Raw genomic sequence first — 24,257 nt, 5'->3', positions numbered from 1 at the left:
ACTTCCCAGGATTCCATGTACTCATGTCCCAACATGGAAGCTGTCCTGCATAACTCAATCTAAAACACCCAGGACACATGCAGTTGGTTATCTCTGATTTTCCCAGTCATATAGGCACTAGAGTTGTTAGCATCAGAATCAACTAATTGTAAGTTCTAATGACAGTGAAAAGTCGAATGAACAGATGTATTTTGTCCATGAAGACGTGCAGTCTCCTTGGGAGTTGAGGCACTTCCTTCAAAATGGCACTGCTCTGAGTAAGCGTGTTTATGTACAGTACAGATGTAGCAATATTCACACCATCTGGATGCAAAGAGAGCCCCCAAACACAGACGGCATCTGACCAGCCCAATTTGCTTCTTTCCTCATCACCCTTTTAGCTGACAGCTCCCTGAATCATCTCCTAATGGATACACACTGGCACCCGCAATGTTTGGGGTATCACCCACAGACCAGCTAAATCAGAACCCTGCCTTCCTAGGGGAGCTCTACAAAGCATACATGTGGCCTTCTCTTCCTTGGATAATGACTACCCACACTGTCATTTACTCTACCCACATTGTCATTTCCTAGCTAAAAAGAAGAGATTCTGTCTGTGTTCCACAGCTCTCTCGTACTCAAGGGGCAAGTCCCCCCTGCACCCCGCCAAGGCCCCTTGGCCTCCAGGGTCTGGGGAAATAACTGGAGCAAAGCACACACGGGCCAGACCAGACATCCCACATTCCACTCCCAACAGATCTCCACGGGAGGAAAAGCAGAGGTCCTGCAGGAACACCTGGGAGAAACAGACAAGCGCAGCCTGGGCCATGGTGGGTAGGAGGTTCAAGATCACTTCTGTTCTTGCAGCCACAGTTCAAATCCTATCCATTCAAGTAATGAGACCAGCATCTCGCTTGGAATGAAAAATACAATTTATGTGAACTAATTTGTTCTGCAAGTGATTTGTGCAGATAGCTTTTTGAAGGCTTGTAATATTTTCCAAATATTTCGACCAAAAAAAATGAAGAAGAAGAAGAATATTGCTGACAAGAATGGAGTATCTGGAAAGAAAACAAAATAAAAATCATGCAAAAATGCCTTTAGTATTATTTTTCATGGTATTATCAGCCTTTAGGGATAAGATATTCAGTTGTCAGTCGTAACCTTGGAACCCTGCCTAACCAACTTCCAAATGAAAAAGAAGATCTAGTTGGCAAAGTTCACTGATCAACTGCCAAATACCCCAACTAAATGATATTATCCAGGTTCATTTTGCAAAACAAATTTAATTTCTTATAGAGAAACTTGAAATTTATAAAAGAACCCTGGAGAATTTGAATTTTAATAATCAATTATTCTTCAGCCTGATTCATCTTACAAACATATGGAATATGCAAAAAATTAAATTAGTTTAAAAGCCAGACCTTTAACACATAGTTGAAGAAAACTTTTACATAAATGAAGAATAATTGCCAAATGTTCTGATGCTGTAATACAATTTTTTAGCTCCATGGCGTATAACGTTTCTGCACTTTAAAAAAAGAAAATAATTCCTTTCTCTAACGTCATTGTTTCCCAAACAGGAAAACGACTATCTTCTGTATATTTTATTATACTCATAATTAATGCTTATGATTTTTTTACATCCTTTAGGGACAAATTTTTCCTAAAATGTTGGAATAATCCTGGAGCTATTTGCTTCTATAAGGCAAACAGAAAGGGTCATGCCATACAGCATTATTTGCATGGGTCAGTGGAGGAGCAGCAGCTAAAGAAAACAAGATGGCCCACTGCGACCTCCCCTTGAGCCACAAAGGAAAAGGCGCAAGGACAAATGGAGACATCTTGATCTGAGGGCAAGAAAAGCCAGCACTGGATCATCAGCTGCTGGTTTGTGAACAAGGACTCCAGAAGCGAGTAGAAAATCCCGACTGTATAATCATTTAAAAATGGACACAGAATCTTGCAAACCCAAGGATACCAGACTATTAACTAGAAGACAATGAGCATTTATACTATTCCTTTCACTGCACATCTCTGACTGACAGAAGCACAAATACTTTAACACAGCATCTCCCAAATGCCTGTAAATGTTTGGCCACATCTGCATTCTTCACAGTGATTCTTCTTATTTGCTTACATATCTGTCTTAGTCTTCTCCTAATCTACAGACACACAAGTCTACTAAATTTTCTTCTTAATTGTCTAAGTACCACCTAAAATTATCTCACATACCATACTAGGGGTCTTACTTTGAGAAGGAAGGCCCATGGTCCAAGTAGGTTCAAGGACTTACCTATAAATCTCAGCATCTTGTCCAACAGAAATCTAAGCCAGCTACTGCTGCTAAGCCCAAATCATTCTGATTTCTCAAGCCTTTTCTTCTTAAAACAATTGGTGCTGGCCGGGTGCGGTGGCTCAAGCCTGTAATCCCAGCACTGTGGGAGGTCGAGACGGGCGGATCACGAGGTCAGGAGATCGAGACCATCCTGGCTAACACGGTGAAATCCCGTCTCTACTAAAAAAAAAAAAACACAAAAAACTAGCCGGGCGAGGTGGCGGGTGCCTGTAGTCTCAGCTACTCGGGAGGCTGAGGCAGGAGAATGGTGTGAACCCAGGAGGTGGAGCTTGCAGTGAGCCGAGATCCGGCCACTGCACTCCAGCCTGGGCGACAGAGCGAGACTCCGTCTCAAAAAAAAAAAAACAATTGGTGCTATAAGAATGCTTACTTCTAAAACATGCTCAGAGCTGAACTGTGAGCTTTCTCCAACCTAGGTTGAATAACTGGCTACCTTGTTCATGAGAACAGTGCTGACCAAAATCAAACACGTGTAACACTTCAAGTCAGGTATCAGTCAACTTATGGGACAGTGCCCACAGGTGCTGGGCAGTCATTCGCTGGACAGACTTACGCTCACAGCTTCTGCTTTATATTCGTCATCACTGTCTGGGGCAGAGAGCTGCAGCAGAACGGGACACACTTTGTTTTCAATATCATGCTGGAAAATTAGATCTTGTTCCAGAAGAATCAAGAGCACTTCCTGACTTGATTTTCTCACCTAGAAGGGAAAAAAAAAGGCAGAAGGTGAAGCACAAGTGAGCAGAAGTGCCCTCAGGATATAGACCAACCCCACTGAGCAGGTGTGGCTGAGCCAGCCCCTACCAACCCCCACCTCCATCTCCTAAACACCCTGAAGACCACTGGGTCTTCCTGCATTCTGCTGCCCCTCCTGCCTGAGGTCTTTGAATAGGCCACTCCCTCTACCTGACTGGCTACCTTCCTCTGCTCCAGCCCAAAGCCCCTCTGCTCCTGGTCCCTGTTGGAACAGGTCCCCAAACAACACTTGACTAGTGCCCTGGAATTTTTCCTCCACAGCTCTTGTTCCAGATTTCTGCATGAAAACATATACAGGATTTTTTTCTGTACGATTTCATAATTGCCACCTGTCTCTCCTGCTGCAGAGAGTGAATTCAGAAGGCAGGTACCACATCTGATTTATACTTTGTCTTCCAGTGCACCCTCAGGACCTGGCAGCCTGTGGCAAAAAAATTTGCTTTCTGTAAGGATCTGCTGAATCAATGGACGACTTTGCACCTTTTCTCCTTTGTAGGCAGAGACTGGAAAACTCTGCAGCATCCTCCTGAGACTTTGTAAACCCTGGCATGCCACACCTGAGATGGGAATTATGTCTGGTACAACAGAACGCACAGGGAAGGGGCCCAAGAAAGAGCCACTAACAAAGCCGTGTGAAGTTGGCAGCAGAGATTCAAGAGAGGTGGCCACAAGCCCAAGAAGCTGGCAACCGCCAGAGACTGGAAGCAGAAGGAAAGATTCTCCCCTAGAGCACCCAGAGGGAACCCATCCTGACAACCCCCTGATGCTGCACTTCCCATCTGTGGAACTGGGAGGAAAGAAACATCTATTGTTTTAAGCTGCACAGTCTGTGGTGCGTTGTTACAGCAGCTCCAGGAAATGAATCCACTGAGCAAGGGTAGGAGGGGAGAAGGCCTTACAGGGCCAGAGAACAAACAGCACGTTCTGAGGTGCAGGGTGATGAACTCTGGGGCAAAATACTCTGAAGAAGTAGGACCAGTTCCAGATGGCAGAATGGGAGGATGAAGGGCAAGCTGAGATGAGGCCAGGAAAAGTGTGCCAGATCCCACTAGGACCTCCGGTGACCACTCCAGGTGCAATGGCAGCCCCCAAGAGTTTAACAGCAGAGAAGCAACACAATCACACTTGGCTTCAGGGAGGGTGACATTCTGGAAACCTAAAGTGGTTCTGACAAGAGAGAGCAGGTGAGGGGCTCCTGGGCCACCACAGGCTTTCATGAGGCATGATGTCAGGGCAGGGGACAGAAAGAAGAGGGCAGGTGTGAGAGACAGCGCTAAAGAGAGCTAAGAATGACTACCCAGGATAATCACAGAAGCCAGAGCAAGATAGAGGATAGAGAGACTAGGGCTGGACGCTAGAGTCTCTAAACTCTATGGGATTCACGGACATCTAGACAGAGCCATCCAGTGGGCTGTGGCAATGGAGGGCAGTGATTCACCGACTCCAGAGACCTGGGGGAGAGATAGCAGTCTAGTGTTCAGCTGTGTGTAGAGTCTCCCTAGGGCCACAGTAGCAGAGAGACCATGGCGGGAACCCTGATACCATAAGGAAAGGAAGACCAAAGACAATATCCTAGAGAAGAAACAGCAACTCTTAGGGGCAGGAGAGGATCGGGCTAATGATGGAGACTGGGGAAGACCCAAACAAGAAGTGCAGGCAGAGGCAGGGAAGAGGCCCGGAGCTCAAGAGCTAACACGGCAGTGGGTACAGGCTACAGCTGTGGGGTCTGAATGCTGAGCCCCCATCTGGATCCTCCAAGTGACTAGATGAGTCATCTTGGCCAAGTGACCTGGCCTCTCTCAGCCTCAGTTTCCTATCCATAAAACTGGATAATCATAGTATCTATCTCATAAGCTTGTTGTGGGGATGAAAGGAGTGACAGGCTTCTGATGGTGTCTAGGACATGGCATGCGCTAAATGAATACTGGCTGGTACTGTTAGTACAACCATGATTATTGGAAGCCAAAGGAGAGAAATATTTACAGGATCCCAGCAAGGGGTGTGTCCAGTTACCTTTGCATCCCACTGTCTCGGGTGAAGCAACATTGAATGCCTAGAGGGACCCAGTAAAGGTCTGTAAAAACACTCAAAACTGGTCAACAGTGACAACTGGTGCAAATGGGTCAAAGAAAAAAAGAAGAGATGTCACTGGGTAGATAAAGAAATTGTGGGAGAAATATAAATACAATACTATAAAGCAGCTAAAATGAATGACCAGCAGCTATCCCGATCAATGTGGAGGGTCTAAGACACAAACGAGTCATGCAATCGGCAGAATGGAATACACGGTGCAATGATGGCGTCTGTGCAAGCTTTCAAGCACCCAAACAAGACACTCTCTTATTCAGGGCCACCTACACAAGTGGTGTGACTGTGAAAACTTGGTGAGAATGTCTCATGCCAGGCTCAGGAAGGGGAGGGAGGGAGAAGAATGGGATGCAGGAGGGCTACAGAGAAGCTGCCACCATATCTGTAACCTCTAAATAAAAAATAAAAGGATATGCAGAAAATTGCAAAATGTTAACATTTGCTGGATATGAATGGTGGATATATGGGTGTCAATTACACATTTCTCTCGTGTGTGATTAAAATATCTCATAATATTTTAAACATTGAACTCTAATTTTTAAAAAAAGCACTGGATTTTACAATGAGCAGATTCACTGAGTCCGTGGCAAGATACCTATCCCCCAGCTTCCGGAAAGCATCAGCTGCTGCACGAGGAGCTGGTGCCAGAAGAAGAGCCCAGAGGTAGAGGCAGTGAAGGTTCCTCTTTCTTTTTTTTTTTTTTTTTTGAGGCGGAGTCTCGCTCTGTCGCCCAGGCTGGAGTGCAGTGGCGCGATCTCGGCTCACTGCAAGCTCCGCCTCCCGAGTTCACGCCATTCTCCTGCCTCAGCCTCCCGAGTAGCTGGGACTACAGGCGCCCGCCACCGCGCCCAGCTAATTTTTTGTATTTTTAGTAGAGACGGGGTTTCACCATGGTCTCGATCTCCTGACCTTGTGATCCACCCGTCTCGGCCTCCCAAAGTGCTGGGATTACAGGCGTGAGCCACCGCGCCCGGCCGAAGGTTCCTCTTTCAAAAAGCTTGGCAGTAGGAGAAGGAATGGGCCACAAGCTCTGAGTCAAGGCCAAGGAACACAGAGAGCAGGGAGACTGAGGACTGATTATAATCAAATGAGAAATAAATGAGAAAGCTGGAAAAATAAGCAAGCTCTGAGACAACCGGATGGGACCACAGAGAGAAACTAAGACATGAGACTTAAAAGCGGGGTGGCATATCCCTTCCTGTGAGACAGAGGGGAGGAGTTCAGGACTACTGAAGAACTCTGGCTACATTATCAAACTGTGTGCAGCTGATTCAGGTCTACAAATCTTTACTGAAACTACCAGGTGACAAACCCTGTCACGGAAACTGACAAAATACAGTCCTCGGCTTTAGAAGAGCCTCCACGGTCCCATAGCATACAACAGGCAGCCTCATGAAACCAGACATCCAGCCTCCTGCCTTCTCCAGCCCAGCTGCGACTCAGCATCCACAAGCACACCTCTCTGCTTAACCAGCAATTCACCCATACTACACGGGGGATGGGAGGGGGGCGGCGTGAACAAGAGGAAAGGAGATAAGCCAAGCTAGTCTGAAGCACAGCCCTGGAGCACAGTGACAACTCAAAAAAGGGGTGCTGTGAGTGGTAGCAGTAGTCCTGGCAATAGCACTGATATTACCCCCAATGTTGTGAATTCCATGCCTCACATGTTCATAGACCATGAAAAGTACCTGCTGATGAACAGAGAAGGGCCAGCTGGCCTGAGATGCAGATGCTGGCTGGAACCTAGCACGCCCATCCCATCCCCACATGCACAAGAAGCTTCATCTATGCCGAATTAAGAATCCTAATCAGGGACCTCTGGGTGTTCTCAGGGGCCCCCATTGTGAATATCCTAAAGAGTCAGCATCTGTTAAAGGAAGACAGAGACTGACAGAAGAGAGGAGGGGGCATTTGGGAAGGGCAAGAAAGTCAGAATCATAAGAACAGAGGGGACAGGCAGATGCCAGGACAGTCGAAGGCAGAAAGGGACAGGTGCCCAGGAAGGAGTCTGGGCTGTGCCTCAGGGAACAAGAGGTCAGTGAGAAAGAACTTCAGCACTTTTCTGTGTTTACTACCGGTGGGAATGAAGAGGAGCAGGTGTCCTCAAGGGGTTAGGTACTTTTGATGGAAACAAAGGAGACAAGGCTTGGATCTAGCTGGATGGAGGAGGTGAGGGGAAACGTCAGTTCCTGGGTGGCAGCTCTGGGGAGTGTATGAAGTAGGTGGTGGTTCCCTGCACATAGGGGATAGGGGATGAAGAATGAAGGCCTCTATTTGCTCTGTGATGTAAAAGGCAAGGTCACCTGCTTGGCACGAGGCAGGGAGCGGGGAGGAGGCCTGATGAAATGGCAAAGGTCTAAGAGAACTGCAAAGGATAATGGGAAATGCAGTTGATAAGGGACAAGGGAAAGGACTGCCAAGCAACGCTGCAAACCCAGCCGCGACTGGAACCCATCAATCTGCAACAGCACCAACCAATGCACAACAGGACTCCCTCCATCAAGCTCAGCAACCAGCAGCGGAGGACACTGAAGGGCTGGGGAGGACCGGCAGAGCCAGTGTGGCAGAAGCACCATCAAAAGGACAAGTAAATAGAGGGGTGATGGCAGGGACAGGCCTGAAAGGGTGGGACAAGAGAGGGAGCTGCTGAGGAACAACAGGAAGTAAATGCAGGAAGGCAATAGGGGCTGCGGAGCCAGAGGCCACGGGGACAGGAAGGTCCAAGGCAGGGGAGCAAAAAAAGAAGGGCAAGCTGTGTTTGTAGTGGAAGTGGGAGTGCAGAGGTGTGGCAGATCTGGAGACACTGGGAAGCTGGGTCAGACACAGCTTGGGCTGACCATGGGAGCAGCCTGCTCTTGGCCATAAATATGACTCTTCAGCAAACACAGACTAGGTGTCAGGCACCATGCTAGATTCTGGAGTCAAAACCACGCTTCCTGCCTCTGCCTTTCTGGAAGAGAAGATACAGCAATGCTACTGGACAAAGGTCAAGAAATCTCTTGACTCAGCGTAATCTTTTTCAAGAATGAATCCAAAGGAAAAAGAGAAGTCAATAAAAGAACAAAACCGCATCCTTTCTGACGCTCACTGCATCTACAGCACACACACACACACACACACACACACACGAAACCTGAACGAAATTTAAGTATTCAACAAAATTAAAAATATGACAATTATGAGGAAAAAGTGTTTTACTGTGTCTGTGACGGGGGGCTTTCTGAGGGCAGAAAATCTGTCCTGCTCAGCTCCCCATCCCCAGGCATGAAGCACTGTGCTTGGCTCATAATGGGTACTAAGAAACTGTCCGAATAAATGAATGAATGGGGAAACTGTATCACATTATGATTATACCTATGTGGAAAAGAATGTTAGCACCTAGACAGGAAAATGCAAAAATCATCAAAATACCAAATGTTAGGACAGTAGAAACAAGAGGACTTTTTCCCTTATCTGAAAACTCCAGTTGATGCTGTCACACTGCTTACCAGTTCAAAATGAGGATTTGCTCTTTTTAAAATGCTTGGATCAAGGGAGAAATACAACCCAAAATTTTAGAATCTCTTGAAAATAATGATAATGAAAACATGGTGTATCATTAAAAATCAAATAAATTTACCCTTAGTGGAAAACCATCCCCAAATACACTAGCACAAAGAGAAATGATGCAAGTCTATTCGCTGCAGCAATTTCAAAGTGGCAAAAGACTGGAAATAGCCCAAATGTCCATCAATAAGTTCTGCTCTGTTCCCCTAGTGGGGTACTACACTGCAAAGAAAGGAGTGAGGATGCCACAGATGCTGGGGCCTGCTCTCGCGATGCTCAGAGAGCACACAGCATGGGGCAGCAGGAAGAGGGAGCCCCCCACACCCAAGAAAGGGGCACAGGTGTGCAGAACACAAGAACATCATCTCAGTTGTTTACATGTACGTGCATGCGTGTGTGCGTATGTGTGTGTTTTCAGAATCGAAACCAACCAAAAAGTAAAAGAAATAGTTACCTACAGGGGAGGGAGAGAAGAGGTAGGGGCCAGGGACAGAGTCAGACCTCTCTGAACATGCTTTGTTTTACAGTTTTGACTTTGGAATCAACTAAACATTTTAAATAATTATAAATCAAAATGTACAAGCTAAAACAACTCCTAAAAATAAAAAAACAAATGAGAATAACTATATATCAAGGTGGTAGCTTAACCACAAAGAGAAGGATTAATGCAAGTGACTTTAAAACACAGTAACATGAATATGACTGGGTACCTCTAGCAGGACGAGGCCTAAAAACAAAAGGAATTACAAAGAAATGTTAAACTATGTTCAGTAATCCCATCATATTGTTAGTAATACTGGGACTTTTATTTTGGATACACAGACATACACATATATGCTAACGTCATCAAGTAGGATTTATATCACGCAAGCGAAAAAAGATACAAATAAAATCGAAGTAAAAGTGCTATAATGCTAAGTTTGAGTTGGAAATATCAAGATAAACTCGAAGAATTTTTATCTTTAAAAAAATCATTCTGTCACTAGAAGCAACAAGTGCCCCCCAGTACCCACATTCCATTTTCTTATTATTTGCCTCCTAAAGGAACCTGGGCTCTTGGAGAAATGGTTGATCCCAGGTCAAGGTGCACTACCACCGTCTACTGGGTCATGCTGAAAAAGATTCTGGAGCCAACTTGAAGGGCTGCAACTCAAAGATGGAACAACTTGATCATCCAAAAGAATAAGTAGTGGATAGCATTAGGAGAAATACCTAGTGTAAATGACGAGTTGATGGGTGCAGCAAACCAACATGGCACATGTATACACATGTAACAAACTTGCACATTGTGCACATGTACCCTGCAACTTAAAGTGTAAAAAAAAAAAAAAAAGAATAAGTACTATAACAGTTTGAAACATAACTACTATGTTAAAATGCAAGAGTTCCTAACAATACTTCAAAAAAAATTTTAAAACCTAACTGGTAACCTTTGTAGATTATCAAAACGCCAACGATGATTCTGGAAACTGGTAAATACATGGATAAAATAAAGCATTTATTCTGTCTTTCCTATTCAAACAGGTTTTCAGGGCTATCAAATAGTTGATAGAGGAAGTCTTTACAGAAGAACGCTAGCTATTAAACTAAAAAGAAATGTTGGAATTAGTGTGTCAGAATTTACAACCTCTAATGAGATACTGGATCAGGGCAACCATCACCAATGGTTGCCCATATGATGATGGGGAACTTTGTAGAAGTTTGGCCACCTTTATAGAAAAGGTGGCCAAATTCAGCATTAGGAAAAGATAACCATCCAGAGCTTTTCTGCCCTCAATTTGATACAGCAGGAAAACATAAACCATCTACAAAGTATTCTCACCAAAATAAAAAATCTGAGTCTGGCTGAGCTTCCAACTTAGCTACTAGTTTATAAGAAATGCCGGAAGTGGAGCAACATCTTAACACTACAGAGATGCAATAAACCATATCCCAAATGTGGGAAATTCTATAAAACTAATGACCTGGCTTCCTCAACAAATAAACAGCAAGGGAAAAAAGTAGGGAGGGGCAACATTATAAATTTTAAAAGATCTAAGAGACTTGTATCACTTAGATTCAATGTGTGGACTTTGTTTTTATTCTGGTTTGAATGGCCTCTCCACAAAAACACACACTTATGAGAAAACTGGGAAATTTGACCAATGACTAGATATTAGATGACGTTAGATAACTACTGATAATTTTTAAATTTGCATTAATATTATCATTATGTTTTTTTAAAAAGAGTCTATTTATTAGAGACTAATACTAAAAAGTATTTACAGCTGAAATGAGATGGTGTCTACAAATTCTTTTGTCTGGATTGGATTTCATCTGGGTAAGATAAAGGAAAAAAGATTAATCAAAATTTTTTTGTTTTTATTTTTTTTGAGACAGAGTCTCACTGTGTCGCCGAGGCTGGAGTGCAGTGGCACGATGTCAGCTCACTGCAATTTCCACCTCCGGAGTTCAAGCAATTCTGCTGACTCAGCCTCCCGAGTAGCTGGGACTACAAGCATGCACCACCTTGCCTGGCTAATTTTTGTATTTCCAGTAGAGATGGGGTTTCACCAAGTTGGCCAAGCTGCTCTTAAACTCCTGACCTCAGGTAATCCACCTGCTTCAGCCTCCCAAAGTGCTGGGATTACAGGCGTGAGCCACCACGCCCGGCCAGGTCAAATGTTAACAACAGTTGATGCTAGGTGTAGGGCATGTGGGCGTTCATTTTCATTTTCTCTCTACTGTTACATGTGTTCGAAAATTTCCATAGGTTAAAGAAAAAAAAGAAATATTTCATGATAAGAATGAGTGCTGTCTATCTTCCCACATGACTAGAGAAACTGGACACCAATAGACCTTTTGTTCTCAAATCACTTAACTCTAAGAAGTTGTTTTTTGAAGTATGAATATCACCTAAAACAAGACCAAAGAGAATTTGCTAAAGAGACCTTAAGGTTATAATTTTTCAAACCTGATTGTTTGGATCTGTGAGGTACCTCACTACAATAGGTATGAGATATTCAGAGAGCACCACTGGAAAATCTGATCTGTTTTCTTGTAAAAAAATGGCAATAGGAGGAATCTGTTCCATCAGCTCAGTCCGCACTGTGGGCTCTGCAGCAATAAAAAATTTAAAAAAAATTATATGAAGAATAAGCCAGGCATCTTATATAGTATATACTGATAGTTTCTAGCTTTTCTTACTAAAATACTTCATCAAGGAAATTAGACAAATGCAGTTTAAAAATCATTTCCCGTTTAGAGTATTTATGCTACAGACAGGCTTAAAAAGCTAATGAGCTATACAGCAATATAAAAACATAAAAACAAGAGAGAATGACAACTCTATTATAACAAGCCATATATAAATTGAGGAGGGAGCAAGAAGTCTGCACGCTGGGCCAGCATCCAAAAGCCATTACAACTAATGGCTTATATGCCAGACCTATGGGTTGTGCTTATTTAAATTCTAGCCAGAATGTATACTTTATAAATAATTCTTTCATAAATGCACTAAGCCACAATCCACGCATCCCAATTATTTCTAAGGCAAAGCATTAAACAAAAGAGCGGCTCTAGCTCCAATATACCACATTAAATTTAACACAAATGTATAATTGCTACAGCACTGTAAATGGTGACTCATTTACAAAGAGAATCCATTTAAAGACTCAAAACATCCACTTGGGCCTTTTTAAAAGCATTGTGTTATATTCATATGAATATTTTAAACTAATATGGGAGCTATACGGAAGGCTTATTTTTCTATTTTCAGTTAAAACGATTAAATTCTAAAGCCTGAGAGTCCTGAAACTTTCTGAAACTTCTCATCATTCATTCTGAATGCAGGAAGGAGGGGGCTGTGGCACAGCTGTCAGTACCGGCCAGCCCCACCACTCATTCATCGAACTCATCCTTACTGGGGCGGCGGGGAAGGCAACATTATCATGTCCGCTGTACAGCAACGTGCTTTTCTTCCACAATACCAATCGTGGAGAGGTAGAACGAGAAGGAAAAATCAAGATTCGCCTTGAGGGAATAATGACTGGGATTTCTGAACCCAAGAGGCTTCTTTTGATTTGGCATTTCTTAGCAACCAGTAGTCTGGCAAAACTCAAGAAATATCAAAGGCCTGACTCCTAAGGCAAATAGCATTCATAGCCATTATTCATTTTAATTTTCTAAATATAAGAACATTTCAGTCAAAATTCAAATAAGATACATATTCTTCAAGAAAAAATCCATTCGTGTTAGAAATTGCTTAAAGGTTATTGATTAACAAACAGTTTTTTAAAAATTAGCTATTATTGGTTACACATAATTTCTTAGAAATTTATAAGGAAAAAATTAAATTATACAATACTTATACAAACCTGCATCTTCTGACAATCTGACTATAATCTCTATTACCATTAGGAAGTCTTCTTCATTGTCACTGAAGTCACGGAAGATATCAAGCAGCCCTCTGGCAATAATCTGCCTATGGAGACAAAAACAATGCATATGGTTATTTGGGCCACACTGACCGAAGGACCACAAGGTTCCAGGCATTCTGCTAAGAGCAGGTAAATGCACCTTGGCACAAGACAAAGTGAGCAACCTGTGTTCAGAAAGAGGACGGAGGCTACCCGGGAATGCCCAGCGATGGCCATTCCAGTGTGGGCCACAGTCCTACAGGAAAGGAGGCCTGCATCTTCTAGTCAGGTAGTCATCAGAGTTTGAAAATGTCCACTTAAGAATAAGGGAAAACCTTTTTCTTGTGTTCTGACTGGTTCCTCAGGCTTGGAATAAAAGCTCAAGACAGTTGAAGGGAACTAAGGGACCAATAAATATAGAAAAGAAAGGCCCGAAGAGGCATCTGATGGCCTCTTAATGACTGACTGAGGAAGTGCCGACTAGAAATTCTGCAGAAATTCTCTTGGAATGCCTTGAGATAATTTTTTAAATTCAGATATTTCTCCGCATTTATTATTTTTACTCTCCTATCTCCCTGTGCTGATTAACCATAAAATCTGTAGAGAAAGATCTACAGATGTTTATTTTGAGGGGAGTAAGGAAAGGAGGAGGTGGGGAGACTGCATCCCTCTATAGGCAGAACTGGTCAAGAGAACCAAGATAGAGCCAGAAGTGGCAGCTACCAAAAGGAAAGAGAACTCACTGCAGTCCACTGGCCTGAGCAATGTACAGGAGAACAGTTAAGTCAGCCCGAGACTGAGGAACAGGCCGAGACTCAACTCAGAAAAGTCCCACCACAAGATGGCAAGCAACAGACAAATGACGTGCACTATAGCATTCTACACAGAGGAAGCTCTAGCCATGGGGGGAGATAATGTGATTGTCATTGCAGGACCAAGTGACGATCTCCCATCATAAGCATGATCTGAGCTAGAGCTACAGAAGGCCTACTGAGGAGAAACGTCAAGATCTCTGCAACAGCTAATTCCATCAGTATACTGATCAGTGGAGCAGGCCAGGGGCGGGGGTACCCTAAGGTGTGGGGCCTTCCCCAAAGAGTGGACCCACAAGCCCAGGAAGCCACTGTGAACTGTGGACCATCCAAAGACAGGAAATTAAAAATGAATAAAGACTCTTTTAGATATTCAAAAAATCTATCACCAGCAGATCTGAACTATAAGAAATGATAAAGAAAATCCGATGGAAATGTGAATCTGCAGAAAGGAATAAAGAACACCAGAAGTGATAACTACATGCATAGATATATAAATGTTTGTTATTATTTAAATCTCTTTAAGAAATAATTGACTATTTAAGTTAAAAATAACACTTTATTATTATTGTGGATTTATAACATGTATATAATAAAATGCATGACGAAAATAACAAAGACCAGGAAAGGGGAAACGAAGGCATACTATGATAAGGTCCTTACACTATACATGAAGTGGTAAAATACCACTGGAAGGGCCGGTGCGGTGGCGCATGCCTGTAATCCCAGCACTTTGGGAGGCTGAGGTGGGTGGATCACGAGGTCAGGAGATCGAGACCATCCTAGCTAACAGGGTGAAACCCCGTCTCTAGTAAAAGTACAAAAAAATTAGCCGGGTGTGGTGGCGGGCGCCTGTAGTCCCAGCTACTCAGGAAGCTGAGGCAGGAGAATGGCGTGAACCCAGGAGGTGGAGCTTGCAGTGAGCCAAGATTGCGCCACTGCACTCCAGCCTGGGCGACAGAGCGAGACTCCATCTCAAAAAAAAAAAAAAAAACCACCACTGGAAAGTAGGCCATGATAATGATAAGTTAAATACACATACTATAAATGCTAAGGCAACCACTAAAATAAAAAAAACAGTGAATTATAACTAATGAACTATTTAAAAAACATACTAAAATCATAAAGAAGTTCAATTAACTCAAGAGAAAGCAGATAAAGAACAAAAAGGGAACAAAATAGATGTGGCAAATAGAAAACAGCAAGATGATATACTTAAACCTAACTGCATCAGTAATTACATTAAATGTAAATGGTCTAAACATTCCAATTAGAACAAGATTAAAAGAATGGATTAAAAAAAAAACAAGACCCAACTACATATTACTTATAAGAAACACATGTTAAATATACAGATGCAAATAAATAATTTAAAAAGAATATATTATGCTAACAATAGTCCAAAGAAAGCTGGAGTAGCTATATTAATACCAGACAAAACAGATTTTGGAGCAAAGAATATCACCAAGGAAAAACAGGTCATTTCATAATGATAAAGGGGTAAACTCATGAAGAAGACATAATTATCTCAAATGTTTATATGTCTAATAACAGAGTTTCAAAATACATGCAGCAAAAAGCAATACAACTGCAAGGAGAAATAGAAAAAAGTCAATGTCAAAGTCCAGAAACAAGCCCACACATATATCTAGTGATTTTTTTTTTTTTGAAAAGGTGAACAGGAAAAGTCATCAAAAAGTGGTGCTAGAATAAATAGTCATATAGGGGGAAAAAAAGAACACTGACTCTTATTTCACAGCATAAACCAAAATTCAAAATGGACCCACAGATCTAATGTAAGAACTAAAACATAAAATTTCTTGAAGACAAAAGAAAATCTTTGTGACCTTAGGTTAGACAAAGATTTCTGAGGAGCAAAGTATACAAACTATAACAGAAAAAAATTGATAAATTTGACTTCATCAAAATTTAAAACTTTGCTCCCTAAACCACACCATTGGGAAAATAAAAACGATGAGCCACAGACTGGAGAAAATATCTGACCAAAACTGGAATCCAGAATATATAAATAATCCTTGCACTCTTTTTATGAGATGGAGTCTCGCTCCGTCACCCAGGCTGGAAGTGCAGTGGCGCAATCTTGGCTCGCTGCAAGCTCCGCCTCCCGAGTTCACACCATTCTCCTGCCTCAGCCTCCCACGTAGCTGGGACTATGCGCCCGCCACCACACCTGGCTAACTTTTTGTATTTTTAGTAGAGATGGGGTTTCACCGTGTCAGCCAGGATGGTCTCCATCTCCTGACCTCGTGATCTGCCCACCTCGGCCTCCCAAAGTGCTGGGATTACAAGTCTGAGCCACCATGCCCGGCAATCCTTGTACTCTTATAACTCAGTAATAAGCAGACAAACAGCCCAATTAAAAGAATATGTGTTCATAAATGAGCTCAGCACATTAATACTAATAACCAAAAGATGGAAACCACCTAAATATCTGTCAACTGATGAATGAATAATCAAAATACTATGTATCTATTCAATGGAACATTATTTAAGGAAAGAGGATACTGATGTAGCTTTTTTTTTTTTTGAAACCCACGGTCTCACTCTTGTCACCCAGGCTAGAATGCAGTGGCAGGATCATAGCTCGCTGTAGCCTTCAACTCCTGGGCTCCAGTGAAACATGGATGAATACTGAAAACAGCAAGCTAAGTGAACCAAGTCAGTCACAAAAGACGACATACTGTATGATTACATTTCTATAAAATGCCTGGAATAGGCAAATCAATAAAGACACAAAGTAGATGAGTGGTTGCCTAGGGCTGGCAGATTGGAGAGGAATGGGTAGTGGTTGCTAATGGGAACCACGTTTCTTATTGAGGTGATAAAAATGTTTTAAAATTCATTGTGGCAATGTTGCACAACTCTGTGAATATACTACAAATCATCAACTTGTATGCTTTAAAGTGGTGAAACGGATGACACGTAAACTAAATCTCAATAAAGTTGTTTTATTCTTTGAAAAAGCAAAAGATTTTAACAACTTCACAAAACAAAATGTACAGACAGCCAAGAAATACAAGAAAAAATTCTCAACATCACAAGTCTTCAGAAAACTACAAGTCAGCCAGGCGCAGAGGCTAACAGCTGTGATCCCAGCACTTTGGGAGGCCAAGGCAGGCAGACTGCTTGAATCCATGAGTTCGAGACCAGCCTAGGCAACATGGTGAAACCCCATCTCTACAAAAAATACAAACCTTAGCCAGGCATAGTAGCACACACCTGTAGTCCCAGCTACTCAGGAGGGTGAGGTGGGAGGATCACTTGAACCCAGAAGGCAGAGGTTGCAGGGAGCTGAGATCGCACCACTGCACTCCAGCCTGGATGACAGAGTGAGACCCTGTCACAAAAACAAAACAAAACAGGCCGGGCGTGGTGGCTCTCGCCTGTAATCCCAACACTTTGGGAGGTAGAGGCGGGCGGATCACGAGGTCAGGAGATGGAGACTGTACTGGCTAACATGGTGAAACTCCGTCTCTACTAAAAATACAAAAAATTAGCCGGGCGTGGTGGCGGGTGCCTGTAGTCCCAGCTACTTCGGAGGCTGAGGCAGGAGAATGGCATGAATCCAGGAGGCAGAGCTTGCAGTGAGCCAAGATTGCGCCACTGCACTCCAGCCTGGGCGACAGAGTGAGACTCCATCTCAAAAACAAAACAAAACAAAACAAAACAAAACAAAACACCTGTCAAGATCCTGAAAGACAAGGATAGAACAAGAAACCATCACAAATGGAGGAGCCTCAGGAGATATGGCAATTATAAATGTAATGTAGTACCCTGATGGGATCCCGGAGCAGAAAAAGAACATTAATGGAAAAATGCAGAATCCAAGTCAAATCTGTAATTTAGTTAACAGTACACCGATGCCAATGTTACTTTCTTAGTTTTGATCAATGTAACATGCTTATTTAAGCCATAAAGATGAGAGCAGTTTCCTGACCTCAGCATTACTGATACTTTGGAATAGGTAAGTCTTTGTTGGTGAGGGGAGGGGCTGTCTGGTGCACTGGAGGATGTTCAGTAGCATCCCTGGCTTCTACCCACCAGTAGCACCCTCTGTGCCCCAAGATGTGACAACCAAAAATATATCTAGATATTGTATAAGATCCTTTGGGAGCGGCCGGGCGCGGTGGCTCAAGCCTGTAATCCCAGCACTTTGGGAGGCCGAGATGGGCGGATCACAAGGTCAGGAGATCGAGACCATCCTGGCTAATACGGTGAAACCCCCGTCTCTACTAAAAAAAAATACAAAAAAACTAGCCGGGCGATGTGGCGGGCGCCTGTAGTCCCAGTTACTCGGGAGGCTGAGGCAGGAGAATGGTGTAAACCCAGGAGGCGGAGCTTGCAGTGAGCCGAGATCGCGCCACTGTACTCCAGCCTGGGCGACAGAGCGAGACTCCGTCTAAAAAAGAAAAAAAAAAGATCCTTTGGGGGCAGAATTACCCATAATTGAAAGCCACTGCATTAGAAAGCCACTGCATTAGAAGTTGGGCAAAGTGTATAAGGGAACTCTCAGTACTGTCTCTGCAACACTTCTATAAACCTAAAATTATTTCAAAATCAAAAGCTTAAAGACAAAACAAAACACAAGGCCAAAAATGCAAAAGCTACAATGAGGTCACACTACAACTACTAGAAGAACTAAAATTATAATGACAATACCAAGTGCTGGCAAAACAAGAAACAGGAATCCACAGACGTTGGTAGAAATGCAAAATTGTACAGGTAATTTGGAAAACAGTGTGGCAATTCCTCTAAAAGCTAAACATACCAGTCAACCCAACAATTTCACTCTTAGGCATGTACCCATATGAAATGAAAACCTATGTCCACACAAAGTTGAATGCAAATACTCATATAAGCATTATTCATAACAGCCAAGAAATGGAAAACTCCAGCGTTCCCAGAACTGGTGAATGCAATACAAAACACAGAGTATCTGTACATACTCAGCAATAAAAAGGAATGAACTACTGATATTAACAGGGATGAATTTCTAACGTATTTTGCTAAGGATGAGAAGCCAGACATGTAAGAGTGCATCCCATATGACTGAATTTATATGAAATTCTAGAAAAGGCAAAATATTTTGAAAACATCAGAAACAGGGTCAGTGGTTGCCTGGGCCTATGGTGGTCAGGGAGGGAGGGACTGCCAGACAGCCAAGGGGCAAATAAGGGTACTTGTCAGGTGACTGAAACTTTTGAACTCCATTGTGACAATGGCTAGATTACTGTATACATTTACCACATTCACCCAAGTGAACCATTAAAGTGGGTGAAGTTTATTGCATGTAAAATATGCCTCAATAAAAGCTCTTTAAACAAAGACATTGATGAGGGAAAAAGTGAGGGCCATCAGCAGTGGCCTGGGGTGATCTGGAGGCCTCCCGTGCAAGTAGAGGAACTGGAGCTCCTGAAGCCTTTCTCTGATCAAGTAGAAAGGGGCCCCTGACTGCTTCTGTCCACTCCTCTGAGCAACGGACCATCCAGGAACAATGAAAGTCATTTCTGGCCATGCATGCATCAGAAGAATTCACGGAAGCTGAAAACCCACCCTGACTTGCAGGAAAAAAAGACTAGAAATACGGAATTCAAAGGGGCAGTCCTTTGGCCCAATATACTATAGGAAGAAATCCATCAACTCAAGCCTGTACCCAGGGAGATTTATACCACCCTTGGGATGAAAGATCAAGATCTGGCAGTCAAGAGGTTTGGGAAAGTCAAAATAGGCACTGCAGAGAAAGTCACTAATTACATTTCACTAGACCACGTTCATTCAGCTTCCCTTGGGAAATCAAGCAACTAAGATCCCCAATCTGCTTCTAGGGTCACAGAACAGAGAGGCAAATCTACATCCAGCCTTAAGTGGTCACAAGGGATCTGCCCTCTTAAAGAAAGCGAGGAAATGAAGCAGAAGAAAGAGAGGACCCCTGAAGCAGAGACAACTCCACAACAGAACAGGAGAGAGGTAAAGACTCAAACAAATTGGTGCTTTGGAACCACCATTTTGGAAAACCTGGCTGCTCTGCAACGACCTGGAGAGCCCACAGTGGATGAGCAGAGTCCTGAAGCCTCGGCCTCAATACTTCTCACTTGTTTGTCAGCTTTGTTAATAAGATGAAAGAAGAAAGCGGCCCTCTGGAGAGAGAAACCCTGCCTGACTCAGAAGAGTGCAGGGAGACTCAGCGCCATGACATGTAGCAAGCACAAAGCTGGGTAGTGGCACACCGTAAGCCCTCTACAGTGCCAGTCACTAGATTACAAGACAAGGAGCTGCCAACAACAAATGAATAGAGAGAAACTTAAATAAATTATGACGGGCGCGGTGGCTCACGCCTCTAATCCCAGCACTTTGGGAGGCCGAGGCGGGCGGATCACAAGGTCAGGAGATCGAGACCACGGTGAAACCCCGTCTCTACTAAAAATACAAAAAATTAGCCGGGCGTGGTGGCGGGCACCTGCAGTCCCAGCTACTCAGGAGGCTGAGACAGGAGAATGGTGTGAACCCGGGAGGCGGAGCTTGCAGTGAGCCGAGATCGCGCCACTGCACTCCAGCCTGGGCGACAGAGCCAGACTCCGTCTCAAAAAAAAAAAAAAAAATTATGATCTATCTATACCCTGTCACACCATGCAACTATTTGTATGGTCTTAGTACCTCTAGATATATAGTAAGTTAGAAAGATATCCATGATACATTAAATGGAAAAAGGTGAAAATTTTTGCATATGGTAGGAGCCCATTCTTTTTTTCACTAGACCACGTTCATTCAGCTTCCCAGGCTGTAGTGCAGTGGTGCGATCTCTGCTTACTGCAACCTCTGCCTCTCAGGTTCAAGCGAGTCTCCTGCCTCAGCCTCCTGAGTAGTTGGGACTACAGGCACATGCCACCACGCTCAACTAATTTTTGTATTTTAGTAGAGACCGGGTTTCACCATGTTGGCCAGGATGGTCTGGATCTCTGAACCTCGTGATCCGCCTGCCTCAGCCTCCCAAAGTGCTGGGAGTACAGGCGTGAGCCACCACGCCCACCAGTCAAGCCCATTTCTTAATACAAGTTACATTTAGGTATACATGTGCAATACATGTACACATAAACACATTCATATGTACATACACTTATTGAGGAAACAATCTAGAAGGGTACTCACCAAACTTCACAGCTCTTCCCAAGGTTGTAGTGGGGAAGGGAGGGAAACTCTATTTATTCCCAAGGTTGTAGTGGGGAAGGGAGGGAAACTCTATTTAAATTCCTGAAGTTGTTAAATATTTCAATGGGCATATATTATGTTTGTGAATTTTTTGTTAAATATAAAGAAGATGGCTGGGGAGGCCAAGGCAGGCAGATCACTTGAGGTCCGGAGTTCAAGACCAGCCTGGCCAACATGGCGAAATCCCATCTCTACTAAAAAATACAAAAATCAGCCAGGCATGGTGACGTGTGCCTGTAATCCCAGCTACTCGGGAGGCTGAGGCAAGAGAATCACTTGAACCCAGGAAGCAGAGGTTGCAGCGAGCTCAGATTGTTAACACTGCACTCCAGCCTGGGTGACAGAGCAAGACTCCACCTCAAAAAAAAAAAAAAAAAAAAAAAAGAGGATGGCTTAATTTTACGTGGCAATGTAACCAATGTTCCCTGGAAATCCAACCACGGAAGTAGCCCTTCGTGTCTTTGTTCATTCTTTCCCTCACTCCATCACTCAGTTATAATCATGTGTTAAGCCCAACTAACTTTAGACTCAACGCAAGAAGCTTGTGATACCAGGATAAGCAAGGTCCAGGCCCTGCTCTTAGGAGCTTTACAGTCTAGGCCTGGAAGTAAACAAGAAAATTATGAAGACCAGTAGGGACAGGACCCACAGAGAGTGCCCACAGGATACGACAAAAACACAAAAGAACACAGAGGGACTAGCCAGAGAGATGAGGAGTGTGAGGCTGAGAAGTTAGGCAGAGAACTGGGATGTTGGAAGGATGAGGCGAGGACTTTAAGATGAGCATGAACAGCATGGAAGGTCTAGAGGAACTCGGGACACACTGGGCAGCTACGGAATGCGGGAACTTCCTGTATTTCCCATTCGACTTTTCTGTAAATCTAAAATGCCGCCAAAAATAAAGCCTATTAAAGAATGGAAATGAAATGCTTTTTCAGACAAACAAAAGCTGAGATAATTCACTGACAACAGTCTTGTACAAAACAAAAATTGTTAATGGAAGTTCTTGAGGCAAAAGGATACCTGATGGGAATGAGCATTTTACAAAAAGAAACAAAAAACATAAAAAATGGTAAAAAAAAAAAAAAAAAAAAAAAGATGGTAAATATTTTAAAATATTTTTCTTATTTGTAATTGCTTTAAGATAGTTGTTATATAAAGCAAACATATTAAAAAGTTATTCTGAAATTTACGAATTGTGTAGAAGTATAGGAAAATAACAGCATGAAAGACAGAGGGGAAGAGGTGGAAGAACACTATTGTGAGGCTCTTATGCAACATCTCCTACTCTACAGCATGCAAAGTGGTATCATTTTGAACATATGTCATGATGAATAAAAGAAGTATACTGTAATCCCTAGAAAACTCCATAAAGCCGGGCACGGTGGCTCACGCCTATAATCCCAGCACTTTGGGAGGCCGAGGCAGGCGGATCATGAGGTCAGGAGATCGAGACCATCCTGGCCAAAATGGTGAAATCCTGTGTCTACTAAAAATACGAAAAACTAGCCGGGCAAGGTGGCGGGCGCCTGTAGTCCCAGCTACTCGGGAGGCTGAGGCAGGAGAATGGCATGAATCCAGGAGGCGGAGCTTGCAGTGAGCCAAGATAGCACCACTGTACTCCAACCTGGGTGACAGAGCGAGACTCTGTCTCAGAAAAAAAAAAAGAGAAAAAATACAAAGTATGTTCTCTGACCACAAAAGAATTAAACTAGGAACCAATAACAGAAAGATATCTGCAAAATCCTCAAATATCTGGAAATAAAACAACACACTTCTGAATAACTAAATGATCAAAGGAGAAATCATTAACATTAAAAATACTTATGCTGAGAAATAACAAAAATGTTATATATCAAAACTTGAGGTAGCATGGTACTTAAGAGGAAAGTGTTCAATATAAAATGCAGATGTTACAAAAGAAAAGCCAAAAAAAAAAAAAAAAAAAAAACTGAACTAAATATCCTTGAAGAAAAAGAACAGCAATTAAATCCCAGAAGTGGAAAAAAAAAAAAAAAAAAAAAAAAGCCAAGGAAAAAATACCACAAATTAGAGCAGATATTACTGAACTATTATAGAAAATAAACATACAACAGAAACAAAGCCAAAACCTGAGTCTTTGAAATAACTAATGAAATTCATAACCTTCTGGTAAGAATTATCTAGGGGGAAAAAAGAAAGAGAGAAGGCACAAATAACAAATAACAGGATGGAAATGGGGACACAACAGATGTCGCAGACAATAAAAAAAAAAATTGTCATTTTCCAACACAGAATGAAATAACAGGTTTAAGCTATGATTATTTGTGAACCCTGAAATCATCAGAAGAAAGACTGGTGAGGAATTTTATAATGAAAGAATAGAACACCTGAGCCCACTGCTCAATATGAAATCTCTAAAAGTGTGACAACTAGACATTGTTTCCTGGTGTTTTGTAATAAGAACTTCACAAAACAACATATGAAGTATTGCTTTAAAAAAAATTGAAGCAGAATATAATAAATTCTCCAAATGTAATTTTCCGTTTACAGAAAAGACAGGGAAAATGATACCATGAAAATAATGACCACCAAATACAGAATGTGGAAAATTCTCTAAGCTAATGACCACTTCAACAAATAAATGATATGGAGAAAGATGAAAGAGAGAACCATTCGAGATTAAAAAGAGTTTAAGACCAAAAGGAAAAAAACCTGTAAACAAAAAGAGACTTAACAGACACATCTACCTAATGAAATGTGTAGACCTTATTTGGATCATGCTTCAAACAAATCAACCATAAAAAGCTATTTTTTAGATAGGAAAACTGGACACACAGTGATAAACTAGAAAGCATGGTTGTTAATTTTGTTAAGTGTGATAATGATACTACAGTTAGATTTGTTCTAAGTCCTTAATTGGATAAAATATGATGTCTCAAATTTCCTTTAAAATACACAACCAAAAAAAGCACAAAACCTCTGCAGAGAAAACGATCAGACTCTACTGGGAAACTAAAGAAAACCTAAATAAATGAAAAGATGTACCATGTTTATGGATTGGAAGTCTACACATTGTAAAAAGGGCAATACTCTCCAAATTGACCTACAGAT

At 42.5% G+C, this 24,257-nt stretch overlaps 1 protein-coding gene across 8 annotated transcripts in view; it reads right to left on the bottom strand.

Moving 5' to 3' along the window:
• The window catches only part of LOC104663790 (serine/threonine-protein phosphatase 4 regulatory subunit 1-like), a 91,872-nt gene that overhangs the window by 32,043 nt on the left and 35,572 nt on the right, over positions 1-24,257 (bottom strand). For 7 of the 8 annotated variants that reach the window (XR_004052509.1, XM_010365130.2, XM_010365134.2 and 4 more), the window contains 3 exons: positions 13,084-13,190; positions 11,682-11,824; positions 2,892-3,038 (listed from right to left, as the gene is read on the bottom strand). Coding sequence is in view for 7 of the 8 variants with exons in the window: in XM_010365130.2 (XP_010363432.1) it covers positions 2,892-3,038; positions 11,682-11,824; positions 13,084-13,190 (397 nt within the window). In the remaining variant the exon portion in view is untranslated. The remainder of the gene's footprint in view (positions 1-2,891; positions 3,039-11,681; positions 11,825-13,083; positions 13,191-24,257) is intronic. The other variant, XM_030913977.1, reaches the window with a different exon arrangement.

The sequence above is a fragment of the Rhinopithecus roxellana genome, chromosome 13, assembly GCF_007565055.1.
Source record: "Rhinopithecus roxellana isolate Shanxi Qingling chromosome 13, ASM756505v1, whole genome shotgun sequence".
Taxonomy (NCBI): Eukaryota; Metazoa; Chordata; class Mammalia; order Primates; family Cercopithecidae; genus Rhinopithecus; species Rhinopithecus roxellana.
This window is presented reverse-complemented; position numbering and strand designations above follow the sequence as displayed.